This window comes from Miniopterus schreibersii (assembly GCF_964146895.1).
Source record: "Miniopterus schreibersii genome assembly, chromosome: 1".
In the NCBI taxonomy this organism is placed as follows: Eukaryota; Metazoa; Chordata; class Mammalia; order Chiroptera; family Miniopteridae; genus Miniopterus; species Miniopterus schreibersii.
In genome coordinates this window covers 138,708,080-138,730,116 of record NC_138101.1, presented here as the reverse complement: position 1 = coordinate 138,730,116, position 22,037 = coordinate 138,708,080, and the positions used below count along the sequence as shown (strand labels likewise).

General features: G+C 37.4%; 1 protein-coding gene across 1 annotated transcript in view; it reads left to right on the top strand.

Annotated features, from left to right (window-relative positions):
- Positions 1–21,127, top strand: part of DPH6 (diphthamine biosynthesis 6) — a 145,162-nt gene extending 124,035 nt beyond the window's left edge. Inside the window, exons 7-9 of the mRNA XM_081152436.1 lie at positions 11,914–12,008; positions 18,257–18,344; positions 19,865–21,127. Of these exons, the coding sequence (XP_081008562.1) occupies positions 11,914–12,008; positions 18,257–18,344; positions 19,865–19,918 (237 nt within the window). The 3' untranslated portion in view covers positions 19,919–21,127. The remainder of the gene's footprint in view (positions 1–11,913; positions 12,009–18,256; positions 18,345–19,864) is intronic.
- The last annotated feature ends 910 nt before the right edge of the window (positions 21,128–22,037 follow it).

Here is a 22,037-nt window from a genome sequence, read left to right as displayed (position 1 = left end):
GCTGCTGTGAACATAGAGGTGCATAGAGGTGATTGGTGTTTTGGGTTTTTAGGATATATTCCTAGGAGTGGAATCACTGGGTCAAATCTCAGCTCCATTTTTAATTTATTGAGGAACCTCCATACTGTTTTCCATAGTGGCTGCACCAGTCAGCATTCCCACCAGCAGTGCACTAGGGTTCCCCTTTTTCCACACCCTCGCCAGCACTTGTCATTTGTTAATTTGTTGATGGCAGCCATTCTGACAGGTGTGAAGTGATACCTCATTGTCATTTTAATTTGCATCTCTCTGATGATTAGTGACTGAGCATTTTCTCATGTGTCTCTTGGTCATCTGTATGTCCTCTTTGGAGAAGCATCTATTTAGGTCCTTTGCCCATTTTTTTTATTGGGTTGCTTGTCTTCCTTTCGTTAAGTTGTATGAGTTCTTTATATATTTTGGAAATTAGCCTCTTATCAGATGTGTCATTGGCAAATATGTTCTCCCATACAGTGGGCTCCCTTTTCATTTTGTTGATGGCTGTATTTGCTGTAGAGAAGCTTTTTATTGTACTTTAATCCCATTTGTTTATTTTCTCCTTTGTTTTCCTTGTCTAGAAGATGTATCAGCAAACATATTGCTATGAGACATATCTGAGATTTTGCTGCCTATGGTTTCCTCTAGGATTTTTATGGTTTCACGACTTATATTTAAGTCTTTTATCCATTTTGGGTTTATATTGACATAACTCTCCTCAATAGTCAAGGATTCCAAAAGAGGAACGGGAAAAAAACACAACCTGTGGACTTGTAGGGGTGGCAGAGAAAGAGGTTTAGTAGAGGGACCCATTTTGTTCACCTACCTCAAATCTCGTGAGCCACCTCTCATGTATCCTTTGTCTAATGTGGCAGTTGATGTGACTTTTTAATATGTCAATTTAGTTAATATATTAACCCTTTAATGTGTCGAAGAGTTAATATTTTTACTTAAGAGAATTTTTGCATATTATAATGATTTTCCTTGCAGAAGTGAATATTTAATTGTGAGAATTACAGAGGTTGATGGCAGGAGTGGTGGAGAGAAGATGATACCTTTAGGCAAGAATCCTTTTCATGGTACATTCAGATCCCATGGGGTCAGATGCAAGTTAGTTCTGTACCCAGGAGCCCAGGTACAAATACTGACTCTACTGTTTACCTGAAATGTTGATCTAGTTAGTTTCCCATGTGTAAAATAGAAGGAACAATGGAATGATATATATGGTGCTGTACTCAGTCTCTGGCACATTCTAAGTGTTCAATATATGTTAGAAGCGTTTACTATTATGAGTAAAATTTACCATTACTGAGGAATAATTCTGAAACTTTTCAGCTTTGCAAAATACATAGAAAACTGGTAGACACTATAATTAGAGTACTATTTAAAACTCCCAAGGAATTGTTAACTGGTATGTATCAAGGTGTAAGATAGCAATCCTACAGAAAAACGACAAAGGCTATGGAAAACCACTGTACAGAAAAGAATGTCTCAGAACCTAGGACAGATACGAAGAGATGCTCCAGTTGGTTCAGTAATCAGAGAGATACAGTTTAAAGCAACAGTGAGATGTTACTTTGTACTAGTTTGGCATAAATGAGAAAACTGGATAATGCCAACTATTGACAGGTGGGGATTTATAGAACCCCTCCAAGAATGAAGATCGGTGCTACCATTGTGGAGGGTAGTATTGCAATACCTAGATTAAATATCTGTATCCTCCTTGAAGTAGTAATCCTATCAGTCCAAAAGAGGACAGGAGTGAGAATAGTCTTCGCAGGGTTGTTTTGATGGTGTTGGGCTTGTTGGAGGCAATATAGATGTCTATTCATGGGAGAGCCAATAGTTAAAATGTGATGGGTGCCCATTAGGAAGGACAAGTCTGCAGTTAGGAAAATATATTCGTTGTGCATATAACAGCAAGTGCTGGATGAATAAAATCAACATTGAAATAAATTAAAAGGATAGGCACACAAAATAATACATTTGCAAGGGCATAGATAGAAGATACACATTAAATACTTTTGTGATATAGAAAAAATGGGAATATGGAATAGAGATAAATGGTAGTTTTTTAAAAATAACATAAAAATACCTGCCTATTGCTGAAAATTCGAGATATGATGAAGTGTAGGGAAGTAAATTAAAAAAACATAGTTCTTCTGCCCCATGATGCACACCGCTGACACGTTGGTGTGCCCCGTAATGGTAGTTCCTGAGAGGTTCTTGTTCTTCCAGTTCACAGAGTTAAGTGCTTCTACATATTTTATTTACATAATTAGGTTCAACTATACATACAATTTGTAGTTTTTTCCTAACATTATGTAGTGTTCATTTTTACACATCATTAAACCTACTTTGAAAATATATTAATTAATGGCTGTGTAGATTTCATCATATTCATATTTTACATATGAATGTATCTTGACAAACGTAACAAATTATTTCTTGTTGGAAATATTTGTTATTTCTAAATTATTTTAGATGTTATTTAAAATTATTATAAATTATGATTCAATGATTCTCACCTTTCCTAATAAATCTTTTTTTTAGAGAGAGAGAGAAACACCAGTATGAGAGGGAAACAACTATTTGCTGCCTCCTTCACTCGCCCCAACCAGGGATGGAACTCTCACCTGGGTATGTGCCCTGACTAGGAATCGAACCTGCCACTTTTGGTATAGTGTAAGGGATGATGCCCCAACCAGCAGAGCCACACCAGCCAGGGCCCTAATAAATCTGTATGTATATTTCTGATTATTATTTTCTTTTATATAAATTCCCAGGATTGTAATTTCTGGGCCAAAAATACAACAACTTTAAAGCTTGTACATTTATTAATCCAGCTATGGAATAATTTTAGCCATTGCTTCTTAAACTTCTGCAGGTTCCTAAAATAATCATCTGATAAGTGAACAATGGATTCTGTTTATCTTTGGTGTTTTCCTCCCCTTGTATCATTTTCTCCTTGTTCAAAAAGGGAGATGAATTTTAATAAAAAGGTTACATTGCCCTGGCTGGTGCGGGTCAGTTGGTTGGAGCATCATCCCTTACACTACACCAAAAGGCAGCAGGTTCGATTTTCAGTCAGGGTACATACCCAGGTTTCAGGTTCCATCCCTGGTCAGGGCCGTGCAGAAGGCAACCGATCAATGTTTCCCTCCCGCATTGATATTTCTCTCTCTCTCTCTCCCCGTTCCTCTCTCTAAAAAATAAAATAAAATAAAATTTTAAAACTTGCATCAAATTTCAAAGGTTTAAAACTTTCTTTAAATGTTTAAGATTATTCCTATTTTTGTGATATTTTACAATGTTTGCCAAAGTTCATACTTTCAAATAGTTCTTCAAATTTTGCTGCAGAAGCAACCTGAGTCTTTCCCTCCTCCCATTAAACCATCAGATTTTCATCTCTTAAAGTTGATTATTTTGATATTTACCTCCATGTCTCTAAGTTACATATGTTCATGTTAGTACTTCATGATCCCTCCACCCCCAATTTTAGACATATTTATTGAACTCCCTTTGCCTCCATCACATATGTGTACTCTTTCTCTCCTTCCATCGTCCCATGTGGTTATGTTGCACTTCTAGCTGGGTCAATAGTCAGTGTTTACATTACTGTAACTATGAAAACCCAATTCACAGCTGAATTAGGTAATAAACTCTGGTAATAAACCTTTCCTGTACAACTTTTTATTTTTCCCCTTGAACTAATAATTGTCTTGTTTTCTTCATTTATTTAGTACTAGGTGTACTTGTCACTAATTCAACACTATATTCATTGCCAGTTTTTTAAATTTCTTATCCAGATGTTTAAACATGTTAAGTATTTTGTCAATTTTTTTTGCCCCGTCGAAGCCTTTCTAGAGCCTTCTGACTTGGTGTAATCTGGACCAGTTTCCTTCTGTGCCTGTAACAGACTGTCATCCTAGCATCTCTCCATAGTCCTGGAGGGCCCTTTACCTTCCTTCTGTGTTGGGCTATTTATTTCCTGAATCCAGTGTCTTTCTTTTCTTTATTTTTATTTTTATAAAGCACATTCTCGAGAATTTTTAAGAAAGGGTCCATGGGAGGTAAATTTGTGAGACACTGCATATCTGTAAATGTCTGTATTCTTTTCTCACATTTGATTGGTTCTTTAGCAGAATTCCATTTTTAAATATTTTCCTCCTGGATCTGTATAGTATTGTTTTATTGGTATGCTATTGAAGAGCCCAAAGTCATTCCCATTCCTGACTATTCATATGTGGCTTTAATTATTTCTCTCTCTGTCTCCTCTCTAAGAGTATGTCATGTCAGTATTTTTTTTGCCTCAAGATTGTAAAATCTTATGTGCCATGACTTTGGATGTTGTAATGTAGGAGCTCCAGCCCCGAGAGCACCATGCTGTTCTTTGATAGTCCAAAAAATACACGCAGGGATCAAAGGGGAAGGACATAGCTTTTATTACTTACGTATGGGGAAGACCCGATGGTGGCCTGTTGCACTCTTGCTGTCAGCCAGGGCCAGGTCAGATAGTCAGATAGGGGCTTACCTAGCAGAGGAGAGGGAGAGGGAGCCATGCTGGGCACAGCCTGCATGTAGGCCAAGGACAGAGCCTACTGAGGACGTGGAAAGACACCCGGGTCGTGCTGCTCTGCTCCTGTGGCCCCTGGCCAGGCAGACACCGTTGCCCTGGCTGGACTGGGCATCAGGCTGTGCCCTCCCTTCACCCCACAGTGCGCAGGTTTTTATCCATTGTGCTGGGACAGGTCAAATTTTCAGTTTGAAATTTTCAGTTCTGGGACATTTTCTTGAATTAATTCACTGGTATTTATCTCTCCTCCACTTTTGTTTTGTGGAATTCCTGCTAATTAAATGTTCCTTTAATTTCTCAACTTTCTCTCCTAATTTTTATCTAATTTATTTTTGCCCTTTCTGGGAAATTTTCTTAATTTTACCTTCAGACCTTTCGATTGAGTTTTTCATATCATTTTTAATTTCTAAAAGCTCAGTTTTTGTTTTTTGAATGTTTCCATCTATAATACTCTATCCATATTATGTAATCTCCTTTTTTGTTCCTTGTTTATGTGGGGGTTTTTATTTGTTTGTTTTTTAGTTTTCTTCTCCCCTGCATAGTCTGTTTTTTACATTGTTTTGATCTCTAGATTTCACTTTAGAGATGTTTTTGCTAATCATTAGTGTTTTGCTCTTGTTTGAGTAGGGCCTAACATTTTTATATTAAGCACAAAGTGTGTTGGTGGGGCTTTGTGACCTTGAGTTTCACTATAGGGAAGTAAAGCTAAGTCATTTAACTTGGGCTGGTTAGATTCCAAAAAATGGATTTTCCAATCTCTTGTCTTGAAGTGAAGGCATGTTGCATTTTTTTTCTTGGAGTTGAAAACGGAAAATGGATGGAGTTTTCAGAATCTTGTGTGCATACGTTAACTGAATCCCTCTTTTTTTATTATAGTGTAGTGCCTCTGTCCTCAGCTGTCTCATTTTTCTCAGGCTAATTCCTCTACAGAGAAGAAACCTCCTATGTTCTGCTAGATGGAAGGGAGGCAGTTGCCAGTCAAGAGGGATAGGATCTAGGGATCTCTCTGCTTGTTAAAGAGACTGCCAATCAATCCTTGTTTTTTTGGTGCCCTTTTTATTTCCCTTCACCTCTAGCAGTATCCAGTGTCGCCAGTTCCTCACCCTGTTATTAGAGGAAGGAGTTATTCTGCTGTATCAATTGGGTTGGTCCTCTGCATTCTCCACTGTTGACCTAGGACTCAGTGTACCTTGTTCTGCTAAACTAGTTGATTCTACCACTTTCTCTCTTCTGTTCTCCATCTTTGTGAGTTTATGCCTTTTTATGACATACTTTCTAGTAAGGTTTTAGCAGGGAATGAGAGTAGATACATGGATTCAGTCCACCATCTTTACCAGCAGCAGCTACTCTTTAATCAAGAAATTTCTTAAGATTATTTAACAAAAAGTTGTTTGCTATATGGAAGAGTGAAACCATATTATATAAAAAATATTATGAATATATAGACTTGGTTGTTTTTCCAGGACTGTCCCCATAGACTTGAGAAATCTGACTTCTAGCCTCAGTCAGTGGTAATCACATGTTGTTGAGAGAATGCTGAGTAATTTTAGAGATAAATTGACAGCCATTCTGGGCTTAAAAGATGGGTAGGATTTTTAACTGGCTGGATTGTTTGTAAAGTATTTTGAGAACTGGGAGAGGAAGTTAAGAAAGGAGGTTGAAGCCAAATGGTGAAAGATTTTGACTACCGAAGAGATGATTTAATTATCTAAACAATGAGAAAGCTGGAAGGTTTTAGAGGAAGGGAGTAAAATTCTTAAAGGTCTGCTTTAAGGAATTTGGCCTGCTGTAGTGTCCATTGATTGTTGCTCTGGAAGATATGGACGTTTTCCATAGTTAGTGACTGTTCCAATATATGGCTTTGAACATGCCCCTCACATCTCCCTGAGTGTGTGTTGTAGATGAACTCTTAATTGTCCATGTCATGTTGTACTAACTGAATTGAATGATAAGTATTTGTAAGCACTTATGTGTCCAGTTCTATGGTAATTCCTATAAGGAGTACAAAATAAGCCAAATATTTGGAGTTTTCATTAAATGTAGAGTCCAGCAAGTGGGGAAGGTGCATGATGTCATGGAAAGTTTAGCACTTAAACTGGTTTGAAGGATTGGGTGAAATTTACATGGGTGGTGGCAATGAAGTGAATCAATATGAATGAAGATGCCTTGGCAAGAAGACATGCAGGGGTAATGAGGAACTTGGTTTAAATAAAACTAAGAGCTGGTGTTGGTAGATTAGTAAGAAACAAGTAAGATGGGGATTTAGGACCCAATCATAATGGGCCTTTAGAGATGGGCCAGGTGATTTGGGGTAGGAAATAACAAGATATAGAAGGCTTCTCAGCAGGGATTTATATTATTAAAATATATCTCAGGAAATTTCATCTGGCAGCAGTATTTATGGATTTGTGAGTAGAAGAAATTGGAAATAAAGAGTGTAAGATGCTGTTATGGGAAACAGGTGTGAGGGCTTAGAGAGGAAGAGAGAGGGAGAGAGAGAGATTAAAACATAAATGGTAAGAGAGATACCATTGATCAGCTGCCTCCTGCACACCTCCAACTGGGGTTCGAGCCCATAACCCAGGCATGTGCCCTGACCAGGAATCGAACCGCGATCTCCTGGATCCTAGGTCGATGCTCAATCGCTGAGCCAGGCATGACTGGGGAGATGTGAAGCACATATTTTTGTAGAGGAAAACAGGATGAAAGTTCTGAGCTTTAAATGATAACATAAACCGAAGGGATATGTTTGTAAACTATGAGATTGGAGCACAATTGAGATGTTCAGGCTGTGGACTTTTGGTTTGTTATTTATCATCATTGTGTAGAGAGTCAGGACATCACTTTAAGTTCTGTTTTTGTTTAGTTCTAAGCTATAACCCTTTGCAAATCAATCTATTTTTCCCTCTGGAAAAGGGAAAAATAAAATTAATAGCTATTTTATTATTTATTATGTGCTGGACAGTACATTAGGCTTTCCTATGAGGTAGGTCCTGAGTCATTTCTGTTTTACAGATTAGCAATCTGAGGCTCAGATAGCTTATATGACCTAAGATCGCACAGCTAGGAAGTGACAGAGCTAGGATTTGAACCAACGACTGCCTGTCTCCAAAGCTACTGCTTTTAACCAGTGATGCAATACTGTTTTCACTGTGCCTCACTATAATATGTACCTTACCTCTTTTACAGTTAAACTGTATATTTATGAAGTGCTTACTAACTGCCATATTCTGTGCTAAGTGCTTTTTATGCGTTGTTTTACTTAATCATCTAACAAACCTATGAGATTGCCATAATGTTTTTTATTGAATTTAGTGGGGTGACATTGGTTTACAAAATCATACAGGTGTCAAGTGTACAACTCAGCAAAACATTATCTGCATTCTGCACTGTGTACCCATCTCCCCAAGCAGAGTCTCTTTCCGTCCCCATTTTCCTTCCCTTTGTCCACCCCCACCTAGCCCCCACCCCTTCCCTCTGGCTCTCACCACATTGTGGTCTATGCCTATGGGTTATATATATATATTTTTTTCTTAATCCATTCTTTCATCCAGCTCCTCAACCCCCTTCCCCTCTGACAGCTGTCTGTTTTATATATCCATGCCTCTGTTTCTATTTTGTCTGTCAGTTTATTTGGTTCATTAAATTCCACATATAAGTGAGATCATATGGTATTTGTCTTTCTCTTACTGGCTTACTTCACTTAGCATAATAATCCATCCATGCTGTTGCAAAAGGTGAGATTTCTTTTTTTATGGCTGAGTAGTACTCCATTCTATAAATATACCACAGCTCTTTTATCCACTCATCTACTGATTGGCACTTGGGCTGTTTCCAGATCTTGGCTATTGTAAATAACACTGCTATGAACAGAGGATGCATATATTCTTTTGAGTTAGTGTTTTGGGTTTCTTCTGGTATATTCCCAGAAGTGGGATCACTGGGTCAAAAGGCAGCTACATGTTTAATTTTTTGAGGAAACTCCGTACTGTTTTCCACAGTGGCTGCACCAACCTGCATTCCCACCAACAGTGCTTGAGGGTTTCCTTTTCTCCACACCCTCGCCAGCACTTGTTTGTTAATTTATTGATGTGTATGTTTAATAGATGAGGAATCACTTAGAGGGTAAGTTACTTTTCCAAATTCACATAGCTGGGAACTAGCAGAACTGTAATTTATTCTTTAAATCTATGATTTCGGAGCCTCTATGCTTTTTCTTATTAAAAGTCATTTTGAGGATAATTTTCTTAACTTTAAGGTATAAAGCAAATAGTCTTTAATTAGTAGTGGCAGTGTTAACTATTAGCAGCAGCAGAATAGTGTAAAGGTGATGCTTGAAGCCATGGAGTGCATGAACTATCCAAGGGAATAAATTGACAGAGGGGAACGTCTTGGAGAGAATTATGAGGGATATTTATAATTTAGGAGCAGTAGGAAGGAAAGGAGTCATAGAAGCATAACAATAGCTTAGAAAATTTAGTGTCATGGAAGCCCAAGGAGAGTAGTCACAAAGATTTGAGATGTCAGTGATATCACATGCCACATAAAATTTGAAAAGGGTAAAGTCATTGGACTCTCCCGGCACACTGCTACTCATGCTGAGACACCAGTAAACGGAACCACCATTCATCCAGCTTCCAATGCAGAAGGCTGGGAATTTTCCTTATTGGTTTTTTTTTTCTTTAAGCTTTTCTCACTCTGTTCAATTAATCATTATTTCAGCCTCCTTAACAGCGCTCTCAAAAGATCTGCCCTCTCCTCTCCATCCTCACTGCTACTCCCTGTTCAGGAAATCTTCACACCCTGCCTAGATTCCTCCAGCACCTCCTCAGGTCTTTCTGCGTCTTGACTTGTTGCCCCACCAGCCTGTCCTCCACTGTGCAGGCAGAATGTTTCTAAAACGCAAATACAGTCAGGTCCGTTTTGTGCTTAGAACCTCCCCACAGGTCCTCATTGAACTCAGGATAATGACGTAGCGTGGCCCGTGGAGGCCTATAAGATTGGCCTCTTTCTAGTTTTTCAGCCTCATATCATTATTACTCTTCTAGTTATACTGCAGTTATGCCAAGCTTATTTCAATTTCTAGTACACAGCCTGTGCTCTGGGACTTAACACACTGCTCCTTCTGGAGCAGCTTTTCCTTCTCTCCTGTCCTCTCTCTTTCCCTCTCTCTCCCTCACTCCCTCTAGCCTTTCCTGGTTCATCCTTCAGATCTCAGTTTAAGTTTTACTTACTTTGAGAACCTTTTGAGCTCCTTCTATTTCGGTCTCCTGCTGTATACTCCACAGCATCTCATGCATCCATCAAAGCTATCACCATCTTCTAGTATAATTGCTTGTTTAATGCTCTTTCTATACCTCCAGACAGTAAGCTGTTTTATGCACAATTTACATCTGCTCCCCTTGTTATCCCCAGCACCTAAAACAGTGCCAAACCTAAAGTAGATAGTCAGTAAATTCCTCTTGAGTAAGTGCTATGAATGAATACATGCAGCATGCAATTATTTTGTATGTGAAGTATATCATTTACAAAATGAAATTGTGTGGATTTTATAAACCTCATAGTTTTCTCTAGGTGGTGGGGTCAGGGTGAGGGTGAAGTATAATTTCATTTGCCTTTTTTTTTTTCATCAAATTTTAAGATGACTAACAAATAAATGAGGCTGTTTTAAAAAGGAAAAAAAAAATCATGATTTAGTTAGACATTCTCACAGTCATGGTTATTACAATCTTTTAAAAGGATAAAAAATTAAGCAAGGAAATCATGATCCCCTTAACCTTTCCAGTTCAATAATCAGCATTCAAACGGAGTTATTATGAATAGGAATATTTATCTATATAAATGTTGTGTCGAAAAAAAAGGAAACCACCTAAGTAATTTTCTTTTCATTTACTAGGAATTTACTTTTATACGCTCAGACTCCCAGGCATTCTTATAAGCCATGAAATGACCCAAGTTATTCACATTTGTTCAAAATGTTTTTTAAAAAGCTTATCTTAACAGTAGTTAAATGGAAAACTAATGTTCCTGTTATCGGCTCCCATAAGAACCAACTGCCGTAATTCTGCCTTGCTGATTCTCTACTTCAGGACCCCACCTGGGGAAAATTTACCCACTTTGCTCTTGTGAGCTCTTTACTAGTTTCCTTTCCCTCACTTGTCCTGAGATTGGGTTTATAGTGTCATTCACCGTACTACTGGTTCTTGAAGGGAACAGAATTCTTGTAGAGCCATGGGGTAAGTCCCTAAAGGCACACCGCCAATGGTTGAAATGTAATGAATTCAGAATGGTAGCACAACTGCAAAAATAACTGAATAAATAAATGCTTAAGTATGTGGGTAAAATGAAGACTTAGGCCACACTCCTAGGGCTGGTGGTAACAGAGGACATTGGTGGAGTTCACTCTTCCTTTGGGCTAGAGGACTGTGGGCTGGGAGAGGCGATAAGCAGGGAAAGCTCTGAAATTCAGAATGAAGGAGATGGAATCGTAGTGATAAAGCCTGGACGCAGGATCAGAAAGATTTTGACACAGCTAGTGAGTATGCTCCCAGCGCTGATTCCAGCCATGTACCAGCCAATAGATTATGTTACTGTCAGTATCAGGAACATTTAAATAATATAATTTATACTTAATTCAGATCACAGGGTTTGTGTTTCTTTGCTTGCTTGTGTTTGAATTTCAAGTTTAATTAGATGACATTATAAGCTATCCCAGCTTTTCTTGGAGTTAGACCTTCCTAAGGGCTTGTGTGCAGCTGTGGACCTTCATAGTTCTCAATACCCTTGGAACTTACTACTGATAGTAACCTTTAGCATAGTAACCATGTTCATAGGCCTAAGGAAAGGCCTTAGATTGCTTTTTTTGTGCCTCTGAAAAATGCTCTAAACACAACATATTTTTTCCCCTTCTATATGTAGTTCAGAGGGCAAGGGGGAAACACAGGTTGGCTGCATATATTCTCATTTACTACACACTGACTTAGTACCTGTCCTTCTAAGCCTCCTTTTCAATCTAAAGCTAGTATATTCCTAACATTTATAAGATTCTTTATGTTTTCTTATTATACATAAAAATGTTTGTTGCTTACACCTTTTATAAGAGTTTTAGGATTATTAAAAATCCATGCTTTATGGTAACATTTTTCAAATGGCTTTAAATACATGTACTAAGCAGAAATATAAAGTTGTTTTCCTGGAGCTTGCAATCTATTTTGGAATTAAAGTTTCTTACATGGATATTTTTTAGGACAAAATAATATGTTAATGGAGCCTTGTTGCTATCTAATTTTAAGTTTACTGCTTTTTCTTATTTTTATTTTCAGCTTTCTAAGAAGTATGGAGTCCATGTTTGTGGAGAAGGTGGAGAGTATGAAACATTCACTTTGGATTGCCCTCTATTTAAGAAGAAAATAATTGTGTAAGATATCATTTCAGCATTTTCTTCCCTTTCCTTAAATTTAAGTGATGGGAGCAACTTAACATTAAGCTCGAGGCAACTTTTGTTGGGAGAAATAGAACATGTCCTCTAAGTTCACAAACACTCAATTTGTTTAATACCAGGGAAGTCGTCTGAATACCTAAATCAATACCTGACAAGACGAGGCCTTCATAGAAGGCTATAAACTTTTTAGACACCACACTTTCGTTTACTTGCTGATTATGGCCTGCAGTAAAACTGGTACCTACACACTGACACTTTTATCCTTTCATGAAGTGTGAATGGCCTGTATTATTTATCTTTCATTACAGCCACGTTTGATAAACTGCCACATCAGTAGCCTGTGGGTTCCATTAACCCCATCCTCTTTCCCCTTTCTCTTGGCTTTAACAACGTAGAATGGTAACACTCAACATCTCTCTTCAATTATTTCGGGTTGTTTTTACAAATAAACTTTGTTTTTAAGTGAATTTGGTTTATGGTGAGTAGTGTGATTTCTTTGCCATAAATTGTTAAAACTAAGCGTAACAAAAAGCAGGAACTTTCTCCACTTTGTTACATTATTATCCATACTCTAATTTATGTCACTCTTCTCATGTGCTAAGAGAGCACTTTATCTGCTTCCCCTAAGCTCCTCTGCTTCTTGGAGAAGACTGTCAGAATTATGCTTGATTTCAGAAACCCCATCTGATGAAAGATTGGGATTCGGTATTGAATGGACAGCTTCAATATTTTCAGCAGTAAGAGGTGACTTCTTTGTACATAATAATGAGGGAAGGAGTGATCTAAGAAAATTATGACGACTGTAGGTGAATTTTCTAAAAAATACACTCATCTTGTGAAACGTGGCCAAGACATTTTTATTAGCATAGGCAGTATTCACTCACTCTTCTTTCATGTTCTCCTAACTTTTTTCCATCAATAATCATCAACATAATAATTTATTTGACAAATATTTTCAAGTACCTATTATTTCCAAAGCTTTCTTCTGAGCACCACTGATGTTCAAACAGTTCCTGCCTGAAAGGGTGGGAGGCAGACAATCTGTATATATTGTGATACAAGATGGCATAGGCTGAGAGTCATAAGGGTAAGTTGGTAAATGGAAGATACTTATCTGGCTGTTGCGATCACAAAACAATTCATGAATGAACTGTGCATTAGGTGTTATTTCTATGAAATAATACTCTGGTTATTCAAGAAAAGCATTTGCATGCTAGGGTGAAATTATAGTATAATTGGAAACTTGCAATATATTTATTTATTAATATGGGACTAACCAAATTAGAAAAAAAAAAAACAAGATAGGAGAAAAAGTGCCAGAGAATAATGCTTTTCCCATTTACTTGATAAGTTGAGGTCCTAAAGCACCCAGAAGATGCTATGGTCAGCCTAGAATTGTAAGCCATGTGCTCCTTTACCCTACTTTGCAGAAGGCCCATTTGTCACCGTACTTCAGACCTGAAAAGTGAGTCTTTTTCACCTCCTTTTGTAGACAAGGAAGCCTAAGCCTGACTGTCATGGCGCGGGGAATTAGTCACGCTGTTAAAGAGAGAGATGGCAGGGGAGGTGTCTTTGAACCCTCTAGTGCCAAAGTGAGAAGCTCAGTTCACCTGGATGATCAGTTACGGAGGCGACTTCTGTGGGCGGGACCCTGCCCTGTAGGAGCTCTTCCTGTGAAATGGGTGCGCAAATCACACGGGAGAAGTGCCCACAGACCTTAAGGGCACAAGCACTGTCTTCATTCTTACTCAGGTGTTAGTCACTCAGAAATCTGATTCTAATGCTTAAGCACCGTCTTTGCTTTTCTCTTCATAGGCTCGGCCTCACCTCAGCTTCATTACTTTCTTACTTGGTTGCTTGTCCCTCGGTTGCCTTCCCCTTTCTCCCCCTGGGCCTAATCCTTCCATTTTTTGAGGCTTCAGCTACCATTGCCCCAGTGCTGTTCTTGTACCTGAACTCTCACAGCACACAGCTGGCACTAACAAAGTATTACTGAGATGACTTGTCATTTATTGTTGTTTATTTTGATGTATCCTATTTCACTTATTTCATGTATTCCAGATTTAGGTTATAACTAGAGGTTTAAATTGGGACATATCCTAGTTTAAAAAGAAAAAATACTGGTACCTGCTATATACAAAACCTTTGCTCCTCTTTAAAATAGAAAGTGTCCTATGGTTCCTACCGATAAGCATGGTGATGTAAGCGAATATGACTGCTCACTCAGAAACGGTATGGAGAGGGTTGTTTCACTCAGAGATAATTTTCTCTATGATACAATTAGAAATGTTCAGTTTAGTCCTGTAACTGTTTGTTAACAATTGACCATGGATAATATTGGAACCTGTGACTCAGAAGTCACTTTTGGGACAAATTTCACTGATTTTCATATTATATTTGATGGAATATAATTAGCATACAACTAATTGATTACTAGGAATCCCATTTCAAATGTCTGATTCAAATTTTTTTTAACATAAAAAGGCGAAGATCACCTATAAGAGAAGAAAAAAATAAACTTTTATATGCAAAAATGATTTTATTATAATTAGGGATTTTTTTTAAAATATAGATTGACTCTTTTTTGTATAATGAAGAAATTTAGAGAAATCAACATGGTTCTAGCAGTTTATTATGAGATACATTTTGCCCCAAATTATAATAATGTTTTTAAAATCTTATAGGAAATACTGGTATAGCAGTCTGGAAGTAATTTTTTTAAATTCTAACTAGAACATTTTACAACTCACTTTTCATGTCAAAGGTTAGTATGTGATCACTAACCTATATATACAAATTTTTACATCAGAAAATAAGGGTTTTTTTCCCTGAGGAGCCTTGATGCAAAGATATAGCCTAGTCTTTAAGAAAAATGGATAACTGTAGGCCCTTAAATAAATAACCTATTTTCTCATTCTTACTTCAAATATATGTATGTAGCATATCAGAAATAAGAACTAAAATCCTATTGTGTTAATAAAAATAATAATTTTCTTTGTTAATGAACACATGGTTTTAATGTCAGTATTTGATACAGCCACGTTTCCACTTGAGTTACCAATATTACTATACTACTGCTACAGAGTTGCTACATATGGGATGGATGGATGGATGGATGGATGGATGGATGGATGGACGGATGGAATAAAGGAAGGAAGGAAGGAAGGGAGGGAGGGAGGGAGGGGGGGAGGGAGGGGAGGGAAGGGGAGGGGAGGGCTAAATTCTATATTAAAACAGTATGTACCCATTTTCCCCACCTATTCCTATTTTCTACCCATTCAAGACATAACTCAGCACAGAGCATAGTAATGTGGCATTTAGCACATCTATGCTTTATCATCTGGGAATTTATTTAAATTTATCAACTATTTTTCTTGTATTTAAGTTTTTAGACCCATGAAGCTTTATTTTTATTAGGCCAGAGATACTATAAGGTGTTAATGGTATCTATGTGTGGATATATATATGTACATATTATACATGGCAGTATGCATGTAGGAAAAAGTATGTATTTTGTGAAGTAATTGAAAAACCAGTGTGTCTTTGTGATAGTTTCAATAGATATTATGTAAATGTGAAGATACTTAACAGAATTTAACTATACATTTATTTGTTTATTTAACAAATGTCTAATGAATACCAGGCAATGTATTCTGTACTGAGCAGGTGGAAGAGATGGGGTGGGGGGCAAGTAGACAGAGAGGAGCAAAGCTTGGTCCCTCTCTAAGGAAGAGGAACACACAAAGCCACAATTATGAGTGGATGTGTTGCGAAAGGGCTATAAATGCATTACCAAAACAGGGAAAGGAGAAAACTCGCACTGTCTGAGGATGCCAGGGAAGGCTTCACAGAAATGACACTGGAGATGTCTGCGAGGGTGTGCATCCACAGGGAATATATGTGTGCAGTTGTCTTTTTAGGGAAGAGGGAGGAATCAAGACCATGGCTGAGTCTCAAGAGATAATATCAGTTTTTGTTTGTGAGTGTGTTTGTTTGTTTGGTTTGAAGTGAGGGGATAGAGCCTGCCTGACCTCACACCTTGAGAGCCTGGTGTCAGAGAACAGAGGCTGAGGCCTGACTCAGCTGCCCCTGTGAAGTCTTAGCTAAGGGTGGGCCTCACACATCGGTGAAACCGAGCATAGGCCAGCTCTTGCTAACAGACGAGCCTCGGTTGTAGGAGAGGTATTGAGGGAACTTGTTACTTGTATTAATAGGGAGAGAGGAGGGGAGCCAACTGGGAAACATTTTTGCTGTGGCATAAATGGCATTAATTTTCTGGTTTACTCTGAGGATATTCCCGCAGATTCTGCTCTAAGTTTCAGAGAAATCCATGAAGGCAGACAGAAACAGAGATCCTTAAAAGTTGAGCTTCAGATGAGAGTTTATGAAAGAGAAAAGAGCAAGAGTGGCATTATTCTGTTTGAAACTAAACACTGTTCATTTGAGACCTAGTCTCTCCCAGTGACTCTGGCTTTGTGTGAGTGAAGTGATGCTGGTCATTAGAGATTATGGATTTTATAGAATACATAAGGACCATATTCCTCTTTGTTTAGTGATTGGAGTGTTATGTATTTTCTGCGAATAACAATCTTGATTCAGAATGAAGTAGTTCCATCAATTAAGTGAGCTATTTGCTATCAACCTTCTGTTTCTGGTGGAGGTAACCGGCAAGAGAAGGAAAGGCCGGAAACCCTTTCCCCTGCCACAGCATTGGTGGGGTTAATTATAGTTTTGGGGCGCTCCATTATCAAGGATAAAAGCCAAGCTGCCTAGATTAGGCATAATTAAGGCTCAAGGTCATTTCCAAAGCTGGGATCAGGAACAGAGAGATTGAAATTTAATGTAAGAGTGAAATTGTACACAGGAGTTGGAATTTGAATCTGATTGATGAGCCAAGTGACAGGACCAGGACAGGCAACCCTGGAGTAAATGGAAAAACAGCAAGACTAGAGCTAACAAACCAAGAGAGGTCAGGCAGAAGAGCACTGTAGAAAGCAGGGGGGACTTCTCTTTATTCTCTTTCTCCTCCTGCACATGATACCTGGAGGCAGCTTTCGGTGATGTAGCCTGTGAAGGCAGGTTATATCTTTCTATTAGTATTTGGACTCTTTACTGATTCTATTTATATTATGTTTCTTTTTAATGTCATAAAAGCCCTTTTTATTTTTATTTTCCTAAACACTAACAGGGTGCATATTTGATACTAAAGGTTCATGAATGGCAGTGACTTTTTTATTACCATAAAACATTTTTTTTCTCTCTTATCTTTCAAGGGGAAAGTAAACACATTTTGCCCATGACGATTTAGTATTTTGAAGTCAAATATTTTGATAGGTTTCTTCTGTTGCCACTAAATAACTTCGCATTTCACAAGTTAATTCAAAAAATATCTTACTTTAGTGGCAGAGTCAAATAAAGAAATTTATTTCTCTGTACTACAATGGGTAAAATGCTAACAACGTGTTAACATAAACAGTGGCACTAGTTCCCAAGGCATTTAAGAAATATGAGGAATTTCTATTTTTAAATTTTAGCTGGAATGCATAACACTATTGCTTTCTTAATAAATAACAATAAAAAATAATTACTTATTAGAACTTCACACATAATCATAGTTATTCATATGTGCTTTCCAGGGTATCTTTGATAAAAGTTGAGTTAATTTACATGTATCCATATGGTGCCAGCAAGCAGTACATACCATTTTACCTGAATGTGGTAATTACTATGTCAGGCAATCAATTTTAGTAGCAATGATATTACAGTGTGAAGAGTTCATCTAGAGCTTAAAAGCATCACCAGTCCTGCTTTTGTGAAGGGTAATTGAGATTTTGTGTGAAACACTGAATGAATTACCTCTTGAAAATGAAAAGAATAATGAAGATAAAGCCTCTATTGTTTAATGGTTAGCCCATACCAAGCAAATTTTTTAAAATGAAATCGAATAAGAGTTTTAAGTCTCAAAATTATTCAGAGAGCATTGGGTGAACCTGGAAGTCCAACTATGTATCCTCATAAAGATGAAAAACTTTTTTATTTTTCTTGGCAGTTTAGTAATCTTGATTACTTTCCCAATTAAATGTTGGATTATTAAAAATAGATGTTATTTACTAGTGGAAATAAATACAAAATGGGGATTTGTTTGGTCTCTTCTAGTTGCTGGCAGGAGTTATTTGATGCAGTTTATGTAGTCCATGAATACATTATAGAATCTTGTGTTTCAGAGATTCGTCAGAAGTGGTCACCCATTCAGCCGATGCATTTGCACCTGTGGCTTACTTACGCTTTCTGGAATTGCACTTGGAGGACAAGGCAAGTAAACCTGAGATTCACAGTGATTTCAAGAGACAATTGAGACATGTGCATTGGCTCTGTATATATGATACTATAACAATAGATGAAAGGGTAGAAAAATGATTTTATCGTTAGTGATTTTTTTTTTAGATCCTCTGTCAATGACTGAGAATTTTGCAAATGTTTATAGTTTGTTTTAAGAGCTTTATATGGTACAAAAGATACTCCATTTCTGAAGAGTTTGTAGTTCAGTTGAAAAGGGAATCATATATATATACACGTTTATCAAGGAGAAGACAAGGCAGTAATAACCAAATATTAAATTATCTAGTAAAATAAGAATTAGGTAGTTGTGCATAAGCCTTAGGCAGGGGTGGGGAACCTTTTTTCTGCCAAGGACCATTTGGATATTTATAACATCATTTGCAGGCCATATAAAATTATCAACTTAAAAATTAGCCTGTTATATTTATTTGCTCAGACATTTAATTAACTCACCCCTAATGTGATGGCTGGAACTTCTGTTGCCTTGGAGGGCCAGACCAAGTGATTTCGAGGGTCTTACTGCCCTTGGGTCCGACATTTCCCATCCCTGCCTTAGGGGAAAGGTTTGAGGATTAATTTGATTTTTATCATGCAAAGTTTAAAAGAGAAAAAAAGGAGAAATAAAAGCTTTCCAAAAGCATCCAAGGGATCAGAAGTACCAGTAAAAGATGAAAAGTAAGGCAGAAACATCAATCAGTTACCTCCCACGTGTGCCCTGACCAGAGATGAAACCTGCAGCCTTTTGGTGTGCAGGAAGACGCTCCAACCAACTGAGCCATACCGGCTGGAGCAAAAGTTTTACTTAAATACATTGATTGTCAAGATACAGCAGAATGTCAGTTTAAAGACCTGGATTAGACCCTTAGATTATAAGCTCTGCTCCTTGAGATGTAAAGGATTGGAAAAAGCCTTCTACATCTTTAGCATTTTATCACCAAGTCTTGAGACATGCCCACATTTCTTTATATGATAGGGACTCTGAAGGATCCAGAAGGTTAGTGGGCATTGGTAAAGGAAGGGAAAAAAATGGCAACCCCTGAAATCTCAGCATGAGCAAGTTTCCAAAAGTAGAGAATAGTTATTGGTGTCATTTCTCCAGAAAAATTAGGATAAACAGGATTGGAAATAGATCATTGAATTTGTCCAGAAGATGACTGTGGATGACCTTTTACCAAAAAGTTGGTAACCCTGAGAATGAAGCTATATTATCCAAACATCCTTCAGACCCACTGAAAGGAGGCCCTTACTTTAGGTCTCTGCTACATTTGCTACCACGTGCTAACACAGAAAATCAAAACCACTGAATTCTTGCTTAGACGTGTTGGCTGTTATATGTTCTGCTCTACCTAAGTAGCTAATTATTCACCTCGTTTTGGTATTTCATTGGTTTTCATAGCCCCATTTTCCTTCTTGAGGAAAAAAATGTTATTTCTTTAATGTGGGATCCTGACTGACACTGAATAAATATGATGCATTTCTCTTTCTTCTTTTAGGTGTCCCCAGTGACTGACAACTACAGAACATCTCATTATATACACAATTCTTAAAAGGGGGGTTTGAACATTGTTTACTTAGCTGCCATTTTTATATGAAAAAATATTACATTACATTTTCTCAATTATTATGTCGAGCTTTTTCTCATTACATTTTTACCATCAGAAAAAGTTAATGCAACCATTGATTAATTGGGGAAATATGGATGCCATGTTCACTCTATTGTCCGGTTGCTCGGGGTTTACTCTCACTTGTATAATCACCTCCTGTTCATGTCCTCTGTTCTACAGGATATGTGTCCTTTTTTTTCTCTTTTTACTTTGCTTCATACACAACCTTCACTTCTATGACATTTTTCACTTTTATCGCACTGCTTTATTTTCCTCTTTGTCTCTCTCCTGCTCTGTGTCTGCCAGTAGCATCATGTGCAGAGCACTTGAAAGTGCGGATGAAAAGCCACTTAGCCAACCAACTTCATTCTGTTCAGTGTCACCGAAGTGCTCTGTCGTTTTGCTTTTCAGTATAGTCATCGTTTCAACATTATTGGACGTTCAGGAAGACTATCATTAACTCTTACCAGTTATTTTATAACTGATTTTTAAAAAGCAATTTTTCAGTATTACCTGTGCTGATTTTAGGCAACTTTTTATAAAATAGACTTTATGTTTTAGAGCAGTTTCGAGTTCACAGCAAAACTGAGTAGAATGTACAATTCCCATGTACACCCTGGCCCCACACAAACAGTCTCCCCATAATCTACATCCCCCACCAGAGTGGTATATTTGATACAATTGATGAGCCTACATTGACATACTGTAATCACCCACAGTTCACAGTTTACATTGTGATTCACTCTTGGTATTTGCTGTCCATTGGGCAGATGCATACTGACATGATCCATCATTATGTGTTGTACAGAATATTTTCACTGCCCTAAAAATCTTCCATGCTCCCCCTATTTATTGGTTACCCCCACCCCAACTTCTGCCCACCATTGATCTTTTTACTGTCTCCGTAGTTTTGCCTTTTCCAGAATGTCATATAGTTGGAATAATATAGTATGTTGGCATTTTAGATTGGCTTCTTTCACTTAGTAATGTGCATTTAAGGTTTCTCCATGTCTTTTCATGCATTTTTAAGTGCTGAATAATATCCCATTGTCTGGATGTACCACAGTTTATCCATTCACCTACTGAAGGACATCTTGGTTGCGTCCAGGTTTTTACAATAATGAATAAAGCTACTATAAAACATTCAGGTGCAAGTTTTTGTGTGGACATAAGTTTCTTTTAACTCTTGGGGTAAATACTAAGGAGCACAATTGCTGGATTATATGGTAAGAATGTTTAGTTTTACAAGAAACCACTGACTGTCTTCCAAAGTGGCTGCACCATTTTGCATTTCCACCAGAAAAGAATGAGAACTCCTGTTGTTCTGCATCCTACATCCTTGCCAGATTTGGTTGCTGTCAGTGTTTTGTTTTGCCATTTTAATAGGTATTTACTGGTACCTCATTGTTGTTTTAATTTGCATTTCCCTGATGATATATGATGCGGAGCATCTTTTCATATGCATATTTGTCATCTCCAAATCTTCTTTGGTAAGGTATCTGTTAGATCATTTGCCCATTTTTTTAATTGAACTCCTTGTTTTCTTACTGAATTGTAAGAGTTCTTTGTATATTTTGTAAAATAGTTTTATCAGCATTATATTTTGCAGATATGTTCTCCAGTCCATGGCTTGTCTTCTTATTCTCTTGGCACTGTCTTTCACAGAGAAGGTTTTAATTTTAATAAAGTTCAGTTTACCAGTTATTTCTTTCATAGATTATGGCTTTGGTGTTGTATATACAATGTCATTGCCAAGCCCAAAGTCATCTAAATTTTCTCCCATGTTATCTTCTAGGAATTCTGTAGTTTTGTACTTTACATTTGTGTCTGTGATTCATTTTGCGTTGATTTTTGTAAAGGGATATAAGGGTTGTGTCTAGATCTATTTTTAAATATGTGGATACCTAGCAGTTCTAGCACCATTTATTGAGAAGACTATCCTACATCCATTATATTACCCTTCTCCTTTGTCAAAGATCAGTTGACTGTATTTGTGTGGACCTATTTCAGGGTTCTCTGTCTTTTCCCATTGATCTTTTTGTCTTTTTTTTTTTTTTTTTTT